At 40.1% G+C, this 18,718-nt stretch overlaps 1 protein-coding gene across 9 annotated transcripts in view; it reads right to left on the bottom strand.

Moving 5' to 3' along the window:
- The window catches only part of LOC136444908 (E3 ubiquitin-protein ligase Rnf220-like), a 64,016-nt gene that overhangs the window by 29,882 nt on the left and 15,416 nt on the right, over positions 1-18,718 (bottom strand). For 6 of the 9 annotated variants that reach the window (XM_066442679.1, XM_066442670.1, XM_066442672.1 and 3 more), the window contains 4 exons: positions 8,579-8,708; positions 3,817-3,862; positions 3,456-3,470; positions 2,641-2,691 (listed from right to left, as the gene is read on the bottom strand). In XM_066442679.1, coding sequence (XP_066298776.1) covers positions 2,641-2,691; positions 3,456-3,470; positions 3,817-3,862; positions 8,579-8,708 — 242 coding nt within the window. The remainder of the gene's footprint in view (positions 1-2,640; positions 2,692-3,455; positions 3,471-3,816; positions 3,863-8,578; positions 8,709-18,718) is intronic. The other 3 variants (XM_066442675.1, XM_066442671.1, XM_066442678.1) reach the window with 3 other exon arrangements.

Here is an 18,718-nt window from a genome sequence, read left to right as displayed (position 1 = left end):
CTTTGATCCTATGATAATTATTTCAGTATCAAAATCACCTTTTGCCATGCAACAAATAGATTGATATTGAGAAACAGTTTTAATAAATGAAAAATTACAACTTATGATCATTATGACCATACTTTTTAGGTTTGGGCAGGCCTTTTTAATCTATTTTGGTGGCTATTGAGTCTTACAACTGAATAGACACTAAAATTGGGAATTAAAATTTGTGAATGAGAATAGTGACCCAATTTTTTTTCAAAATGAGAAAAACAGGACAGGCTATTCTGAGAAGCAACAAAATAAATTGGCACAGCCTTATCAACACTATTTCTTAATATCAATCCATATATAACATGGCAAAAGGTACTTTAAATCTATTGCTGAAATTATAGTACTAGTTTTTAGAAAGGGGTGCATTGCATTAAATGAGCCATACAAAGCTGAAACTTTAATAATCCTCATATTCTTTATGTTATGTAAACCATTATCTTCAACCTAGACTACTTGCAAAAAAATTGTAATTTTCTAATTTTTTGCCCTGTCGCTCTGTTTTTTTTTCTGAAAAAATTTGAGAAGCAACAAATTAAATTGGTGTGGCCTTAGTGGTGATTTACGGAGGAGCGTTGAGTCGGACCTGTGCCGGTCTATCAGATACACTCTACCGTCACAGACAACACTGGGTATAATGAGTAATCAAACAGGACCTTCGCGTCGCCAGTCTCGCGGCACGCTGCTGACAAATTGTTCTGCTCAGTACGAATATTAGGGCCATGTATCATAGACATATTAGGTGAGCACCGAGGAGAACTTTCCATACAGACGAAAACATTACTGAAGAGTTTGTATTCCACACTTTTCATTCCCAAAAGATGGTTGTAAATAAAAGGAAACAATTTATGGGCAGATGATACAAAAATATAACAATATTCCAGAGCTAAATCTTTTAATTAAAAAAATAATAATTCAATGGCAAAATGTATTTTTAGCAACATAGGTTAGAACCGTTAGAATGAGGATTGTTTCATGCTAGTTTGACTTTTCATTCCCAAAAGATGTTTGAAAAATAATTTTTAGGCAACTGAAATATAACAATATTCCAATGATAAATGAAATATTACAATATTCTAATGATAAATGTTCATTCATTTTTTAAATATCTAACCATAAAACATATTACCAGTAACACAAGTTAGAACTATGCTTAGTTACATGTAATAATCCATCTTGAAGTAGACTTTGATACTGGTAAAAGGCAAGTTTAAACTTTGGAAGCGTTGATGAAGGTTAGACAGCCAGGTAATAAGATACCCCAAAAATACTTACTTAAGCAACTGGATAAGATTTTGAAACAGTCAGACGTTTCAGACAGCATCCGCTATCTTTCGTCAGTGACTTTGGAAGCATTTGTTTTAACTGCATTTTAAACAAAAATTGCGGACTTCTTTAAAATTTAAATAGTACAATATAACTAAAGTACTTTTTTGGGTAAAATATTGTTACATGTAGCTGCTAGACAAGTTAAATCGTTGGGCTGCAGAAATAAATCTTTCATGTCTGTCCCATTTATTGATCAAGATTCTCATTATTCTTCTCAGGGCCATTCCATCAAAAAAATCATCATAGGTCAAACGAAAAAAATTGACATCACTGTTCCACCCTGTTGAGCCTCATCGAAAATTCTACCTCACCCGCAAACTGACAACTCGACTCGTCAATATTCATACACGGAGACTTGGCCAGGGGACTTTCTCTGAGAGGTCTTTGACTTGGGGTCCTTGCTGATTGACTGTGGAGGATCCACGTTAATGTCACACCCATCACAGCCAATTACTTGTCTACTGCGTCCTCCGGTGTGACAGCGCGGCTTCCATACGCAATTAGCGCAAGACGCGCAGTCTGCACGCCATAAGCTGTAACACCAACAAGGTGTTCTAGGACAGATGGCATTGCATCAAATTTCCTGAAGCATGCAGAGTGTTATATGTGGGCTGATTCTGAATAAAGCCTGCCATGAAATGTGTTAAGTTCACTAGTCTTGTAATACTTGTCTAGGTTGCATAATAATAATATTATCTACATGTAACTTCTCTTCAGTTTATGTTCAACAAGGTGACATTGCATCAAATTTCCTGAAGCATGCAGAGTGTTACCAGTATGTGGGCTGGTTCTGAATAACAGCTGCCATGAAAAGTTCACCTGTAATACTTGTCTAGGTTGCATATCTACATGTAACTTCTCTTCAGTTATGAAAAGATAAAACTGCACATATGAACTATAACTTTATACCTATCTTTGAAAAAATATTCAAAGATAAAACTGTACATACGAATTATGACCTTTATGTAGACGCACATGTACAGACAAAGGAACACCTACAGTTGCATGAAACTTGAAATAACTACCACTTAGTTTTATCAAGAAAACCTAATGAGTTTTCATGAGTTTTCATGTAGCACAAACAAACAAGTTGCTATATCAATATGCATCACTCTATGGCCTCTATTGGTCAGTACTGACCATGGTTAAGTCCGACTCTACAGCATCCTTTAATATTCATTACTACAATCACATTGGACAGTAACACTGTTCACTACAGTGACAGACAACACACACATGCACACAAAAGCGAGAAGTTTGCTAGAGAAAGTTACTGACCTCAAACACAGAGGCCAGCTTCCATGGCCTATGGTAGAACAGGGAGGTAAACTGTGGGCAGAAGCAGCGGTTGAGAGTGAGACAGCAGTTAAATGCAACAAGATGCAACAGTAAAGACAGTTAAAGTTAGAAGGCCGTTAGTTTTGGGACACATTGACAGATCAAAGTTTAGTTTGGATCATGAGTAGGAGTTACAGTGATGTTGTTAGTACAACATTCGTTGGTTAAATATGACAGAGTGAAAACTGGAGTAATTGTATGACCATGTCCAAAACTTTTGAAGTTTAAGTTAACTTTTATTTAGTAGAATGGCATTTGGCTGGTGTTTTGACATTTTTGTTATGTTAACTTAAACTTGGAAACAGGCATCTGCATGGAATATCTTGATACTATTAGTGAACACTAGTTATGTTTCAGGTCATTTATATGGATATGTCAAATATGCAAAAAGGAAAAGAAACGAAATAAAAACATTCCTACATTAGAAAATTAATGATTGATTATTGAAGGATTTACTGTTAAACTGGCTATGTTGTTGGTTCAGTAAAAAAGCACATGTATCAAAGAAGTCTTAGTCAACTTAGTATGTAGCAATTAAAACTGGAACAAATGTAAAAAAAATTTCACCTGCTACACCAATTCCCTAAAATGTCCTAAATAACAAGACTTGTTGAAATTATAACTAAGACAATGTGTCCATAGGGTAGGTGTACAGCGATGTATTATGCCCCCTACATACATTGTAGGTAACTTAAATACGATAGAAAATCCATCCAACCTGTCCCCTTAAACACTAATTTTCTTTTTCTACTTACCTTCCAACAGGCCGTCTAAGTGAAACAAGAAAAGATTTACATCAATCCCGTCCTTACTATACTTAACTGTACATGTAAGTGCTGCCCAAGTTTCAAAGAGGTTTGAAGCTAGATGGATACTAGAAAAAGTAACTATCACATGCCAAATAACACAGTAAATCACTTTACTCCTTAACTGAAGCACAGCTACCTCTCCTGTCAAATCATGGTCTTCTGCATGATCATTATTTCCTTGTAATGTTTTCCTAATTGTCATCTAAATCAGTAGTACATGTAAGTTTCTTCCAACATCCATGATTTTCCAAGGATCTTGGTAGCACTAGTAAAGGTTGAGTGTATCTTGTACAATTAAGACTTTTACCTTTTTTGATTGTGAAGCAGCATCTTTATTCGTCTTCTTCCCATTCCTGAGGGAAATAAGAAAAGGAAAGTAACAATCAGCCAAGGATTGATGTGTTCAAAAATTCGTATTTCCAGAGAACCATAGTTGATAGTAGAATGGAACTCGTTGTCATCAAGCACTGTAGGAACACCCTCACCAAGTAGCTTTAAAGAACGGTTGCAGTCAGATATACAAAGACTAGGTGTAACAGACCAGGTGTAATATGACCAGCTGCTGCCGCGCCGCGTGCCTGCAAAGCTGGTGTGTTACGCCTAATGGCGGTTATACCAGCTATATAGATTCAGATTCAGAATCAGTGTGTAAGAGGCTTGTAATTACACTAGCATCCTTTCTTTATACTTCGCCAGAAACACTCCCAGCTCTGTAACTATGAGCATCACATGCGGGTTGAGCCAAGAGTCTGACCCGTAGACCCCTGCGTGTAATTTGTGTTGTTTCGCGTACGTCATCAGCATAACAACCCGAGAGGGATCCCGCACATGACGGCGCTTACGGACCGACCAGTTTAAAAAAGGTTTTCCAATCTTCGAGGACCATCTTTGAGTAATACCTGTATGTCAGAGAATGTCAAAGGTATAGTGATAGGCAAGTGTGTCGGGTAGTTAACTCTGAAAAGTCTTCAACTAGCATGGCAGAGATGAGTGGGGCGGAGGAGCGGAAACAAAGCGGCTTCCTTCCGATCCAAACGTCTTCCTCTGGTTGGTGAATTATATCCGACAAGACGTTTATCCCAAAGCAACCATTTACCGGAGCAGGATGGTCCATAATATTCCATTTTGTAAGGGCACCTGTTACGGTCGCAGATTAAGCCCTTGCAGTTTATGGACATAACAACCTGTCACAACATACTGTGTACATCACAAAACGGCTCGCCGCTCGTTTTTCAATCCCAAAGCTGCCCGAAATTGCCGGTTGAGGCTGTAAGCCCCGGACACCTCCAGCCCGACTTATGGAAATTAGAGTTTTATGTCGGGGGGCCGGGAGCGAAAGAGCCGGGGATCTTTCATGAGCAAACTACCCTCTGATCCGGGATCACTTACTAAGTGAGAATGGCCATTTTTCAAAAAGTCATTACTAGCCTGTGAAGGACATTCATCACTGGAGATGACAGATTCATGAGGGGGAATTTGCGTCTATACAAAATGCATGAGTTCCCGCTTTTCTGCCAGGAAACTTTAACTCCCGTCGGCCGCCGCTGAAGTAGGGAGAGCGCGCCCGCGCTACAACAGAGGACACGGTTTTCCGAAGGATAAAGGTTACAAGGTGGCGTGAACTATCGGTGAACTGCGGCCCGTCTACTTGACAACAAATGAAGAAAAAGTGATCATTTTATAACAATTTGGGACAATTTGTCAAGACCCGTCATTTATCAAACCCAGATTTCCATACACCAAGGACGAGGGCAATACATTTTTGACACAGTTGCCACCTGGGTCTCTTGGCTTTTCTCCCCTTTTTAATTGGGTGGCAATACATCATCTTTCTGTGATTTTGAATGTTGTTCCAATTTCCTGCAAACTTTCAATGGGGTGTCGTGTAAGATGGATCTGATTGTCCCAAATTTGAGTCCCCCCTCTCCACATCGTAGCAGGCTGTTGCCAAACGGTTGCAGAGATCTTCAGGAACTAATGTTGTTTGGCAAACAAAGGTATCTCGAACAACCCCGAAAGAACCAAACTCCGGCGCGCTAATGTTTGTTCTTCATCAACAAAAGGTGAAGAATTGCAGGACTATTAAACTGCCCTACGATTGCTTGCGCATTAGACAGGGCGTGTGAAAACGAGCTGACTTGCAGAGTGCTATACTTGGGCCCGACTTTAACAGCTTTTTTGTTGAAGTTGAAGGCCACGTCTTTGGCCAAAATTTTGTCTTTGCAATATTTTTTCGATAAAATAGCTTTAAGTTGGTAAGATTCACTAAACAAACATGTGAAAATAAGCTAAAGGGAACAGTCATATGCTTGAACACAAAGGCTGCCCGCTAACAGTTTTTTTTCCAGGTTGAAGGCTTCGTTTTGTGTCAAAATTCTGTCTTGTCAACATTTCTTTCAGCTTCTCTTTGGTGAAATTTGGCAAAAAAATGGTATGTGAAAATGAGCTGCCTAACTCGAACACTTCTACTGTCAAATAACAGCCTTTTTTTTAAGTTGAAGGATATGGTTTCAGCAAACATTTTATCCTGGCAACATTGTTTCAATGAAATAGCTTCTCTTTGGTTAAATTTGACAAAAAATATTCATTAGTTTCAACACATCCATCAAACCATGGGGACACCTCTTTGTGGCAACCTACATGTAGAACATACATGACTGTACATGTATGAAACCTGTGTCGAGCAGCTCTTTTCAAGTGAATGCGTATCTTTTTGACAACATTGTTTCAATACAATAGATCCTTTGGTAAAATTTAGAAAAATAAAAGTTCAACTAAACGTTCGTTAGAGTTTGAAACACATCCATCAAACGATGGTGAAGGCCATTCTTTGCAACCCTTGGAAACTACCTGAGTGTGAGTCTAACAGCTCTTCTTCAAGTTGATGGCTAGTTTTCTGCTAAAATGTTGACTTCTATAGAATAGATCTTTTAGGTAGAATTTATAAACTAAACATCTGTTAGACTAGAGTTTGAACATATTCATGAAATCATGGGAACAGAGTGACCTTCTTGGCAACCCACGGCTGGAACCCTTATATCTTTTTTAAAGTTGGAGGCTTCAGTTTTTGCCAAAATTTTGTCTTGTCCACATTCTTTCAATAAAACAGCTGCTTTTTGTTAAAATGTCAAATTTGGAGAACGTTCGTTAGAGTTGAAACACTTTGTCTTGTCACCATTGTTTCAATAAAACATCTGCTTTTTGCACAAATGTAAAATTTGAAGAACGTTCGTTGGAGTTGAAACACTTAGTCTTGTAACCATTGTTTCTTGCAATAAAACAGCTGCTTTTTGCACAAAATGTAAAATTTGAAGAACGTTCATTACAGTTAGTCTTGTCACCATTGTTTCAATAAAACATCTGCTTTTTGTACAAATGTAAAACTTGAAGAACGTTCGTTGGAATTGAAACACTTAGTCTCGTCACCATTGTTTCAAAAAAACATCTGCTTTTTGCACAAATGTAAAATTTGAAGAACGTTCGTTAGAGTTGAAACACTTAGTCTCGTCACCATTGTTTCAAAAAAACATCTGCTTTTTGTACAAATGTAAAATTTGAAGAACGTTCGTTGGAGTTGAAACACTTAGTCTCGTCACCATTGTTTCAATAAAACATCTGCTTTTTGCACAAATGTAAAATTTGAAAAAGGTTCGTTTGAGTTGAAACACATCCATCAGACGACAGGGACAGCCCTTCCTGGCCGCCCATGGGACCGATCGCTGGTCTGGTGGATCCGTGATGCTGGAAACTGATTCATCCTTTATGAAGGTGACCTGCATGTGGAGCCCATAGATCAGTGCCCAGTTAGTGTCCGAAACTTGCGCCAATCAATACCGGCCAAGCCTCCCTGACCCGGGCCCTGCCCGGGGTGTAATTTACCAGCTCACCGTCCGCCCCTCATTTCGATTCAAGTGGCGCGGCGTCAAATTTGCCTCTTCATCTGATGGGAAAAAGTTCTGACACCATTAGAATTCATAGTTTCTTCCCTCTAGCTGATGACTTCTATATTTCGTGACCGTCCTGATGGAACAAGCCCGTGCATCAACTAAACGCCCCGACATTAAAAAACGAGGCGCGATAGATCAATTGTTCGCAACACTCTCCCCGGCAACTGGACAAGTTGTTGGAAATTGATCACCACAAATCTCGTAGCTAGTCTTCGGGAGTTCCGGCTGCGTGCCTGTGATCTCGAGTGATCCACTTGCCGCTAACTTTTGAGAGCGGGGAAATCCCAGACATCTATCATACAGGCAGACTTCGGCAAGGTTACATGTATTCTGGTACAGGCAGTGAACACTTCAGAAAAGTCCAACTTCAAACTATGTACTGCAAAAACTACTGCAAAAACTACTGCAGCAAAAACTCATCTTAAAATACCAACAGTACTGCAAAGCAAACATCATTTTCACTCCCTTCCTGCATCTTTTTTACTTTTACAATGTTGTTTATAGTGCAGAAAAATTGTGCTAGTATGAACACTGATGCAATGAGACTGGACTAAAAGTCTTTCTGTATGCCAATATTCTTCTGAGTTGTAGTTAACTGAAAATTGTAATGACACACACAAGAGAAATCAAACAAATTTCAGTTTTGATATTTCCTGTCTGTAATAACACACAGACTGTTTCATTATCATATAGTTTCCTCCGGGTGCAAAAGAATATATTTCATGACACAAAATGCAAAACTCCAAAACACATTACCATTATGACTTTTTGACGTGTAAAAAAAGGTTTACAAGCTGATTTTCAAACAAATGTCAACTGTGAAACACAAAATGTAACTTTGGACCTCCTAGCAGCTGTCTTTGGAACTGCAGGAATGCTTTTGTTACTGACTTTGAAACAGAATAATTTGAGAAGGGATTTATGGAGACTGTCATGTAGCCTCTACTAGGCTGCAGAGGTGGCTGGAAACAGTAGAAATCGGCCAAATAGACAGATAACATACCAGAGGAGTTGGCCAGCCGATAGATACAGTTTGCTAAGTCAGGAGCCTGAGCTGCCTGTCATGATCTTTGGCCTGTATGTAACTTGATCTATGACTAGGTTACTTGATCTGTGACTTACTTCCCAATCTTGCTGAGTTTCTCCAGCTCCTGCTCGAAGTGGGCCTTCATCTCCGCGCCCGGTCGCAGCGTCACACCGCACACGGGACAACATGGGGTCTGTCCGTCTAACAGCACAGGCTTCCGCTTTCCTACACGGGAGAAAAATAACAACGAGATTAACATGCTAGCAAGCTAACGGACTATAGTACAGGGCTGTCTCCAGCTGTTAATTTTTTTCCGTCCCACTCATTGTTTGGTTAGCCAATGTGTTGAATTTTTCTTGTTAAATTCATCATTTTAAGCTTACGAAGATACAATTTCATCAATCATTCAATGTCACGTCATAAAGTTCAGATTTTGGGACAGACAAGGTAAAATATTTTTCCGTCCCAACAAGTAAATTTCCGTCCTGGGACGGAGGGACAGGTCCTGGAGACAGCCCTGCTATAGTGTATCAATATGTGCTAGCAGCTGGTAGACAAAAGTACACACTTTTCTCATGTTGCCTTTAACTGTTTTGAATCTAAATACAAACTTAAAGCATATTCATTTTGAATAATAAAGTGTTACAATCTAAAAAAAACACATACAAGGATATTAACACACACCACAAAACACATAAAAGTTGGAAGAACATACAGTTGGAAGAACATAAAGTCTTTGTAGAAGAAACTGTATCAACTGTTTCTGAAGTGTTAATAATAAGTTACACCCTTTAACTTTAACACTGATTTTTTAAATAAACTCAAGTTGTCTGGTTTATTCACTGGTAAGTTCTGACACAACAGTGCAAGTGATCCCAGTAAGTAATTGTAAGGTAGTGTAGTCTCTACACCCATTCACTTGACTTTTTGGCGCAGTTTAGGGATGTGTACTTAAACTCACACTCAGCTTCAGGTCCGGATACAAATCACTGAGTTTAGTTTTTGGGGGACCTGAACCTAAACGTTTTAATGAGTGAGTCCGACTCATACTTTTTTTTCCAGTTCCATACATGTGTCAGTTGTCATTGAAACATGTTGATGACTAAAGTGACGGGTAGATTTTTGATGGTGTCACTAGCACATTTGGCAGCTATAATCCTTGACAAAATTTCCTACCATGAGTGCGTCAATCACCACGCAAATAACCCTATCATTTCTTCATTTGTCCCATGATTTTTCATCAATTAACACAGAACCAGGTCGTCTCCCTCCCTGCATCGGTTAATTAAAAGAAAATGAATCGGTGGAGATTACCTATAATAATCCATTTTCTACTACGGAAACTGGGTGCTAAATAACTACAGAAGTGCCACCCCCCTCGCTTACACCCCGATATGTTTGTGTTCCGAAGTACACGGTGCATGATTTTCAATTTATGATTTCTCATTTATCAAACTTGAGCCGACAGTCACTGAAATGGGGTTTTATTTCCCCTTGTGTTGCGGTTATTCATTCTTTCGCGCGGCAGATCTATAGTCCAATATATCGCAGGCTGAACAGGACTTGTGACGGATAATCACCATGCGTGAAGTCGAGAGCCAGTATCAGCTCCCTTCAATCTCCCCCACCAAATTAGCCTCTTACAGAGCAGAATATCAAATGTATCTTTGTTTGGGCAGCCCCTAATTTGTTAATTAAATATTAAAAAGAAGTTAAATCCCTTCCTGTGTACGCGCTTATCAGCCATTAACCCGGAATCAGATACGATTCAGCCGCCCCGCGCACAAAAAGAAAACTCTGATACTGTTTGGCAAGTCTGGATTTACGAAGCCCCGCGTTTCGACTCCATTGTTCACATGGTGATGCCTGAACCTCTAAGGACCAAAGAGGCCGATTGGCACCTAGAAACCTCGACAACTCGCAGCGGTTAAGTGTAATAATAGAATGGGAAACTGATACCGGCACGAGAGTTTAAGTGAGAATTGACAATCAATAATTTTCTGCAGGCGACATCACTGGCGGAAAGTGGCTAAAGTAAAACATGCCATCGGAAACAAAGTGAAGCCATTTTTGGCACCTGTCATCATGTGATGCTTTTAACCATTTAACGTTCCCAATCATTATTCCATCGGCCTGGACACATCTCGACGCCCTACTTCTATCTGGACAACCCAGAAAATGTTTCAATGAATCTAAATTAACCTAGAGCCATTACCAAACATTCATTTAACCACGGGGAAAAAGGTTGTAGTTACTGGCATTTTTCATTTCATTATTGTCACTGGTAATGGTATACATATTATAAGCATTAGTAACTCTCTCTCTGTACTACTGTTGCTATCACTGAAATACATGTGTAACCTACCCTTCATCAAGAATTCATTCAACCAAAGGAAAAAAGCTTAAATTTAACTGGCATTTTTTGTGCATTTCTGTCACAGATATACACGTTATAGTTATGCACATGTACATGCACTACATTGCGAATGTCTCATTGTCTGTAAACTCAGTTAGTATCTCTTTCTGTACTTAGTTACAGTACTACCACTGAAAAACATTGCACTCAGTCGTAGTTGTGCTGGATTTCTATGTGGATCAACTCGAAAGTTTGTATCGGAAAAATCTAGCCGGGTCGCGGAAACCACAAACATGTGACAGCGTTCGTGACTCTGGGTGCTCTCCCGCCTACCAGAAATCGAGTGCCAGATAAGATACTGCGGCGAACGGGCGATCGATAAATCGCAAGTGACAACCGATGCCTGCACCTCACCATCAAACTTAAGAAAGCAGATGGGCATGAGAATTTCCCTGGACGTTTTTATAGGGCAAACCAGGTTACCACAAAGTGCACTCTTGTCCTGTAGTCTCTCCATTTCCGAAATAGTGGCAGTCCAGATAAGATAGGGAGCAAGAGGAGATGTCAAAGGAATTGGATGTGACATCCGTCATCTCAAATGAATGGGTCCGAGAAGTGTTCCAGAGGTGTGGAGATATCTTTGAAAAATTGCACTCGACATTTTCGCAAAACTAACCAGGTTAGGGGCGTAATGTCTTTGTTTATAAAAGGTTTCAACGACTTCTTAAATAGCACGAGCGAGATAAGATTTCATCGCAACTTGCCAATCGATAAATTGGAAGCGACGGGAGACCCAATGACTAGACTAAAAAAATGAGTACACTTTGGGCAGTTTGGCGTTTGTTTTTAAGGGGAACAGGGGTGCTACTCTGTTAAACCTTCAGTTTCAGTGAAACCTGTACAAGTGACCACCTCTACATAACTCCTGTCTAATGTGACTACTTTTTGGTTGTCCCTTAGATAATTTTTTCCTACTGACACCAGAACTTGAAGAAGTTAAGACTCCTAGTCATAGTGACCACCTGTCCACAATGTACATCTGTAGACCACATTTTATCAGTCCACTGAGCGGTCTTCTTGCCCAGTTTTGATACTCTTCAAGCAGAGGAGTGGGTCCGGCAGGTTTTTGACGTATTTTTAGGCTTTTTGTCAGACTTTCTACTTTGTCATGTTTTTTTGTCTAGGGTTGGCATTTTATCATGATCGATCCCCTGAGCGGTAATCTTGCCCAGTTTTGACTGAATGTCCCTACTTAGTACAGTGCTTACCCATGGGATTTGATACTGCCAAAAGTGGAAAATTCAGATTAACCATAACTGACCATATCTAAGCCCAGAGGTGACCACAGTCTTTGACTTGCGTCAAACTCAAAGTGTATTGTCTGAAAATAAGTTCAGAAGCCTTAGAATGCTCCATTTTCACATCATATCTTCGAAAACTCTGAGATCCCTTTACTTGCATTGCCCTTCTAATTCTACTCTTATTTTACTAGAAAAAAAATGGCTTTGGAACTAAGTTATTGGGTAACTAACTCTTTTACTTTTGCAAAAGAATACTAAACTTCTAACATGTTACTTGACTACATGTACTACGTAGTAAGAAAGTCGTCCAAGAGTTTAAAACTTACAATAGGAAAGACAGTGAGTAGCAGCTGATTTGAACAAGACCTACATGTAGCCTATCACACAACCATGGCGCTACTGCACACTACAGCCCGACCCAACTCTTCCATCATCATGCTATGACAAGCTTCGAGCCTGTCACTTTGTCAGGTGATATTGTTGTACGGCAAAGCGACCAAGCTTCACTGCTTCCCTTCATCAATCTGCCATCAATTCTTTCAGCGTCTGACAGATACACTCAGCGAAGCCGCACTCTCCCAAACTACGATCGCCCAGATAATGGAAACGATACCAACCCCCTCATAATGTACAGCGATATGTATTACCTCTTATAATTGTTCAATCATATTTTCGGCGGAGATATCAAATGATTGATTGAGTTGTGTGACTCCGCGGTTGCAAAACATTGGAAAACTTTCCAAGCGAATCGCGGCGGAGGGCGCGGATTGTTCCCGCCGTTGACCGCAGTCACCTCTACATGCTGGACGGATTCCTGGGGGGTTACGCGGGGTGCCGTCGCGCGATATGTCATCCCGTATCATAACTCCCCAGAAGCCAAAATGAGTTTTTGATCATTTGAACTTGATTAAACTTGTAACTTTTCCCATCAGAATGCAGAAAGGGGGGCTGAGGAGTCTAAACGGTGCAAAATTACTTCCCGACTGCAGTTCGATGCCTGTTACGGGCTAATATTCCCGCGCTTGCAATCAATAAGACTCCCTACAAATTGTGGTGTCACTTTTTTTTCTATGCATCATGCAAACATTTTTCAATCACTTAACTGCGAACAGATTCAAGAGCTAGACTTGACTTCTAATTTGAGGGGAGGGGTGCGTAGAATACATAATATATAAGCTACATGTACACTTCTAACATTGATCTGAAGTACGCAAGTAACTTTTACAGGCCAAGGAATAGACCAGAGACGATAGTGTCATGGATCAAATGCAAAGTCTATACATTGGAAAAAAAGGCACTAAAAGGCTAGTGCTGATGTGTTGTGCTGAATGGCGGTTATACCGGCTACAGATACAGACCAAAGGGAAAAGAAATGCGCAAGACAAGTGGAAATGCCAAACCTGGAAACAAATATCTGTTGTGATATGGTTAGAGGTCACTATTCTTCTTCTTATACAGTACGTATATCATTCTTACAGAAAACTGGCTACTTTCTTTCTCAGAGAGAGGATGCCACCTTCAAACAGGTTCATTTTGACATGAAGGCAACAAGTATGTAACAAAATGTTAGTAATTTGTCTTTTAGTTACTATTACTTATGCCAAACTGTACAATGTACATTCTGAGCTCATATAAGTCTATTTCATACCAGTTAGAAAGCAAGTTAAAAAGCGTTCTTTGACAAAATTCGAAAGCATTTAGCTAATTCGTAACTTAAAATCCAACCGTTCTAGTCACTCTGAAACTTGGACTGAATTGTACAGTGAAAGAATTTCTGGTTGACTTTAATATGAGAATTGTGACTTTTCTAGCAAGTTAGGTGGTGTATTGTGACTTGTTTTGAGAATATACAGCAACTGTGTGGTAATAATGGTGAGATTCTGAGTCCCTTTTACCCCAAACAAGACGTTAAGTTTAATTTGCTAAAGATATTTTGTGACAGTTGTCCGTCTAATCTTTATCAGAATGTCTTGATTTCATGGACAACCACCAAAACAACAAGACGCACAATCTAAAATGTTCAATTTGCTAAGTTTAATTTGCTACAAATATTTTGTGACAGTTGTCCGTCTTATCTCTATCAGAATGTCTTGATATCATGGACAACCACCAAAACAACAACTTGAAGACGCACTCTAAAACGTTCACTTTTGACCCAGCCCTTAATTCCGCTCTGTCTACAATACTGCTGTACTATTTTAGAAATGTTTGCTGAGGCAACAAATCTTTCAATAAGTCTACCTGTGAAAAACAACATGAAACAGATCGGTTAATTTGTCTAGGCAAACAAATATGATGATGATAAAATTGTCTGGGTACCCACTGCTTTTCTGGAAAATAGTCTGGGTTGCTATTGTGAAGTAATCCGCTACCAGTCTGCTTTAAATTAAAGTATGCGTGATCTAGAATTCTGACAGCACTTTTTCATCCCTACGCCTTCAAGCAATACATACTTTTACATGAGCAAGTATTTTCAATTGTGAAATGTTTCGTCTGTTTTCAAGAAATGACACAATTGAACCAAAACGTACAAAAACGGACTTGGAAGTCTTTTACATTTTCTACCATTCACTGTTGGGCTACTATCAGCGCCTTCATCAAGAGCATTTTCAATTGTGAAATGTTTGGTTTCGTTTATTTTCAAGAATGACACAATTTAACCGACATGTACAAAAACAGTCTTTTACGTTTTCTACCATTCACTGTTGGGCTACTATCACTGCCTTCATCAAAGATAAATTTGAATTCTTGTTCGCATGAAAACACGATTGTGATTGCGCACAAAGGGTTTGCCCCGCAAATTGAAATTTGTCTTCTAATTTGTCTGCCTTTTGGTGCGGCAGCAGCTGCTTGTCGACTCGTATGAGCGTTACCCGCCGCTCTTAATATCATGAAAGAAGCCGGCCGAGCAACGCTGATCAATAAGTCACCGGGTGTGAAAAAACGTTGTAAACTTTTAGCAGAAGGTACCAGTCAGGGGTCACTAAATTTTAAACCTAGTTAAGGATTTGAAATAAAAGTGCGGTGGAGGGGACGGGTAGGTAAACCGTGCTCGCCGCATTCAAACCCGCCTCCCGCGGCGCCGCTATAACTTTCTCGTTTGTCAAGAGGGTAGGACAATGGCGTACACGTTCACCCACTTGGGGGGTAGGGAGTTCTGCCTCCTTCGCCAATTTCACACCAATCAGACTACGGTATTTGATAGACTGTGCCGGTTGTAATCAGCGCACAATGAGCCTCCACCGGGCCACCTGCCCTTCTCTCCTCCTGGACCAGATGAAAAGGAGCAGAACTTTCTTTTCCAACAGAGACACTGGCAAGTGTCCTTTACAACCGTCCAATTAACTGGCCCCCATCACATTCTCTGTTTTTCATGTACCACACTGCCGACTTTCAAAGGCAGCCTCCACAAGTCTCAGGAGAGGGGAACAACAGACTTTGGGGCATGAATTACAAAAGAATCAATCTGGGCACCACAAAGCATCCAGTCTGCCAAAGTCCAACAAAGACACTATTAATCCTCTCGGACGGCCCACTGTGAATAACTCGACAACTGCCTCCAGTCCTGAGTCTCCGGCCGCGACCAGTAATTATTTTTGCGGCATTGTTCGCCGCAGCCATAGGTGCAGAGCTATTGAATGCTCGGTACACAGGCCCAATACCCAGTGAGAGCAATTAGAACAACCTCACCAACTCTTTGCTGTTTGGTTTCCACTTTGTTAACAAGTAAATCCCCGACTTCAGAACTTTGGTGATTAGCAGTAATAAAAGACTAGGTACCCGCGCGATTTACTTCAAAGTTGTACACAATTATCTTGAGAAACATGACGCATTCGTTCGGCAGTGTCTCCGGTTCCAAAACAACTTGATATGATCAAGGAGGTCCTTGATATGATTTAAGTCACAAACCAAATTTTGAGATATCATTTTCAGTTGGCTACAGACAGACATACGACATACATCAACTGTTTTGTGGATGTACTGACTCTTATGTATGATGGGTTAAACCTGCAAATAATGAAGGTACTGACTCTTATGTATGATGGGTTAAACCTGCAAATAATGGTTTTCCTTCTTGTAGTCAAACTTTTCAGTCGTATGATCCATAGAAAGCTATTTGGTTTGAGTCCTTTTGAAATACAAGCTGAAACGATTGGTACCAGACGGTTTAGTGCAATGGCAAAATGTTGTGATAAAACAAAAAAGGATTAATTTTGGCATCTTTCCTTCTATCAATGAAAATGGAAACAATTTGAATGTAATTCAACCCAAAGAGTAGATCGCTGGTTTGAACTTTCCGGTCATTTTCACAAAGCCCCGTTCTTAACATTCCAGACATTTTGCTAACCCCACTTACTTCCACTTCAGTGTTTTGCTAACAAATTACATACAAAATGTAGTAGGTATGCAAGTTCATCTTTGCTCTCTGTAGAATTGATTCCAAACCAGATGTAGCTGCCATTTTCAACAACACAAAATGGACTGGATATTGTTGTGGCGTCATATGGTAGACTGTACTTAATACTATGCTAGCAGACATGAGATCAAGATTTCACAGGTTCGATTCCTGGCTAGACGTTGTGTCCTAATGGGAAAGGCACTTTCCTCACTCCACCCAGGTGTAAATGGGTACCTGATTTTGGTTGGGGAGGTAAAAGGTGGTGGAAGGAGAGGGATGGGCTCCTCCTTTACTGTGCCCTAGACACAGTGGATAACAACCCACTGCCCCTATGGCTATGGGCCTAGCTTTACCTTAGGTCAAAAATTAGGTCCAGCTTTTTCGTTTGTTCGAAATTACATGTACAGCGAATCCTGCTTCAGAAAATGTGGTAGAGTTTTCATCTTTGGTAATGGAAGAAAGTTTTTTTAACATGTCAGCATACAGTTCCATCTAACTTTCTGAGATAACGATTCTAAAGAAGCCATCAAACTTCATCCTAATTTTTCCATGTTTGCAGACAAGAAAGCTGCTCTTCTCACAGAACCTGCATATTACAGAAAAGGTGGAATCTTTCAGAATGTCAAAAAAAAGTACCCAAAGAGCTGAAGTGTTCTGATCAATGTTACAGGTGGTAGCATACGTTAGAGTGGTGAAAGGAAGTTGTAATTGTGAAAATGTCAGTGATTTTACAAATGCCAGCTATGCTTTGAGGTAGTAATTATAAGTGTACTATGTGACAAGAAATCTCTATCGAGTGCAGCCTATTTACAGCCAGAGCCATACTTGCTAGTGGACTTGATGCCAGCTGTACTCTATACACAAAACACATGTTTTTATACAGTACTACTACTAGTACTAATACCAGTAAGAACACCAGGTCCTGTTTAAAACTAATAAAAGCACCTGTGCGGTGTCAATGGCCAAGTGGATTAAGCTAGTGGGCACAGGATCCAGGGGTCACAGGTTTGATTCCTGGTATTCCTCAGGCTGGATGTTGTGTTCTTCGAAAAGGGACTTTTACATGTACATGACTTTCTTCACTCCACCCAGGGAACCTGACTTTGGTTGGGGAGGTAAAAGGCGGTTGAAGAAGACGGTTGGGCTCCGCCTTCCAATACCGTGCCCAAGACACAGTGGATAACAACCCACTAAGGCTTAAAAAAAAAGTCTATCTGACCTTTACCTTTTTACATATAGAACAAACCTATATGAAATCTTCTAGAAATGGGGGTCAGGAAATATTGTCATCTATTATTCTGTAATCATTAGTCCTCAACCAAATGACAAATATTTCGTTGTGCCATATACTATGATTTCTTGCAATTGTATAACTATAAGACATACACTTTCTTGCAATGTACTAGTACCGACAACTTGACTGCTAGTACTAATCTCACATCTACATTGTATTCTACCATTTCCCGAACCCAAGCCGTCTGCGGCTGCTTGAAAGGACTCTGTTTCGTCACACTCGGAATGAAGGTATCACAAGTTGCGGATATTGGACAGTACCCTACTACGTGCTAGGTACCGACGCCACACACCTCGTGCATCTCCGCGTAATAAAAACAGATGCGCGGGATAGCACATGAGGGAGGTATTGCCCGCTCCCTGGCCTACTTCGCCAATGTTCTGCAAGACTGGCGACACCCCCGGAAAAAATGGTGCGGTGTAATTTGTCGTAATAGTCACAAATTAAGCAATTTGCCACAAATTTCAACTTGTCAATACCGGGTACAACACCCATAAAAGACCCTCACTGACCCCCCATGTGGCGCATCAAACTAGCTGTGGATAAATCACCTCGCACCCAGGAAACCAGCTCTGAAAAACGACCAATTTATCCGGTAATCTGAAAAATGAATACATTGCTATTCACTCCAGCCGGGAAAATCACCGTTCTCTAAGAAAGAAAATTAACCTCCGAGGACCCCCATGGAAAATACTCTTTGCATGCAAAAGAGCCAGTGATTTAGAAAGTACATTATTACCTGGCAATTTCCGAATAAACGGTTACTTGCCATGAATGCCAAATGGTATGTTGCTGGTTGTTTTAACACGTAAAAGCCACTGGAGGGGAAAAGCAACGTAACGACTGAACTTGTAACCGTGGACCGCACAAAACATCTCTTTCAAA

Source organism: Branchiostoma lanceolatum, chromosome 11 (assembly GCF_035083965.1).
Source record: "Branchiostoma lanceolatum isolate klBraLanc5 chromosome 11, klBraLanc5.hap2, whole genome shotgun sequence".
NCBI classification, from domain to species: Eukaryota; Metazoa; Chordata; class Leptocardii; order Amphioxiformes; family Branchiostomatidae; genus Branchiostoma; species Branchiostoma lanceolatum.
Note: the sequence above shows the minus strand (reverse complement) of the source record. Positions and strands in the feature narration are given on the sequence as shown.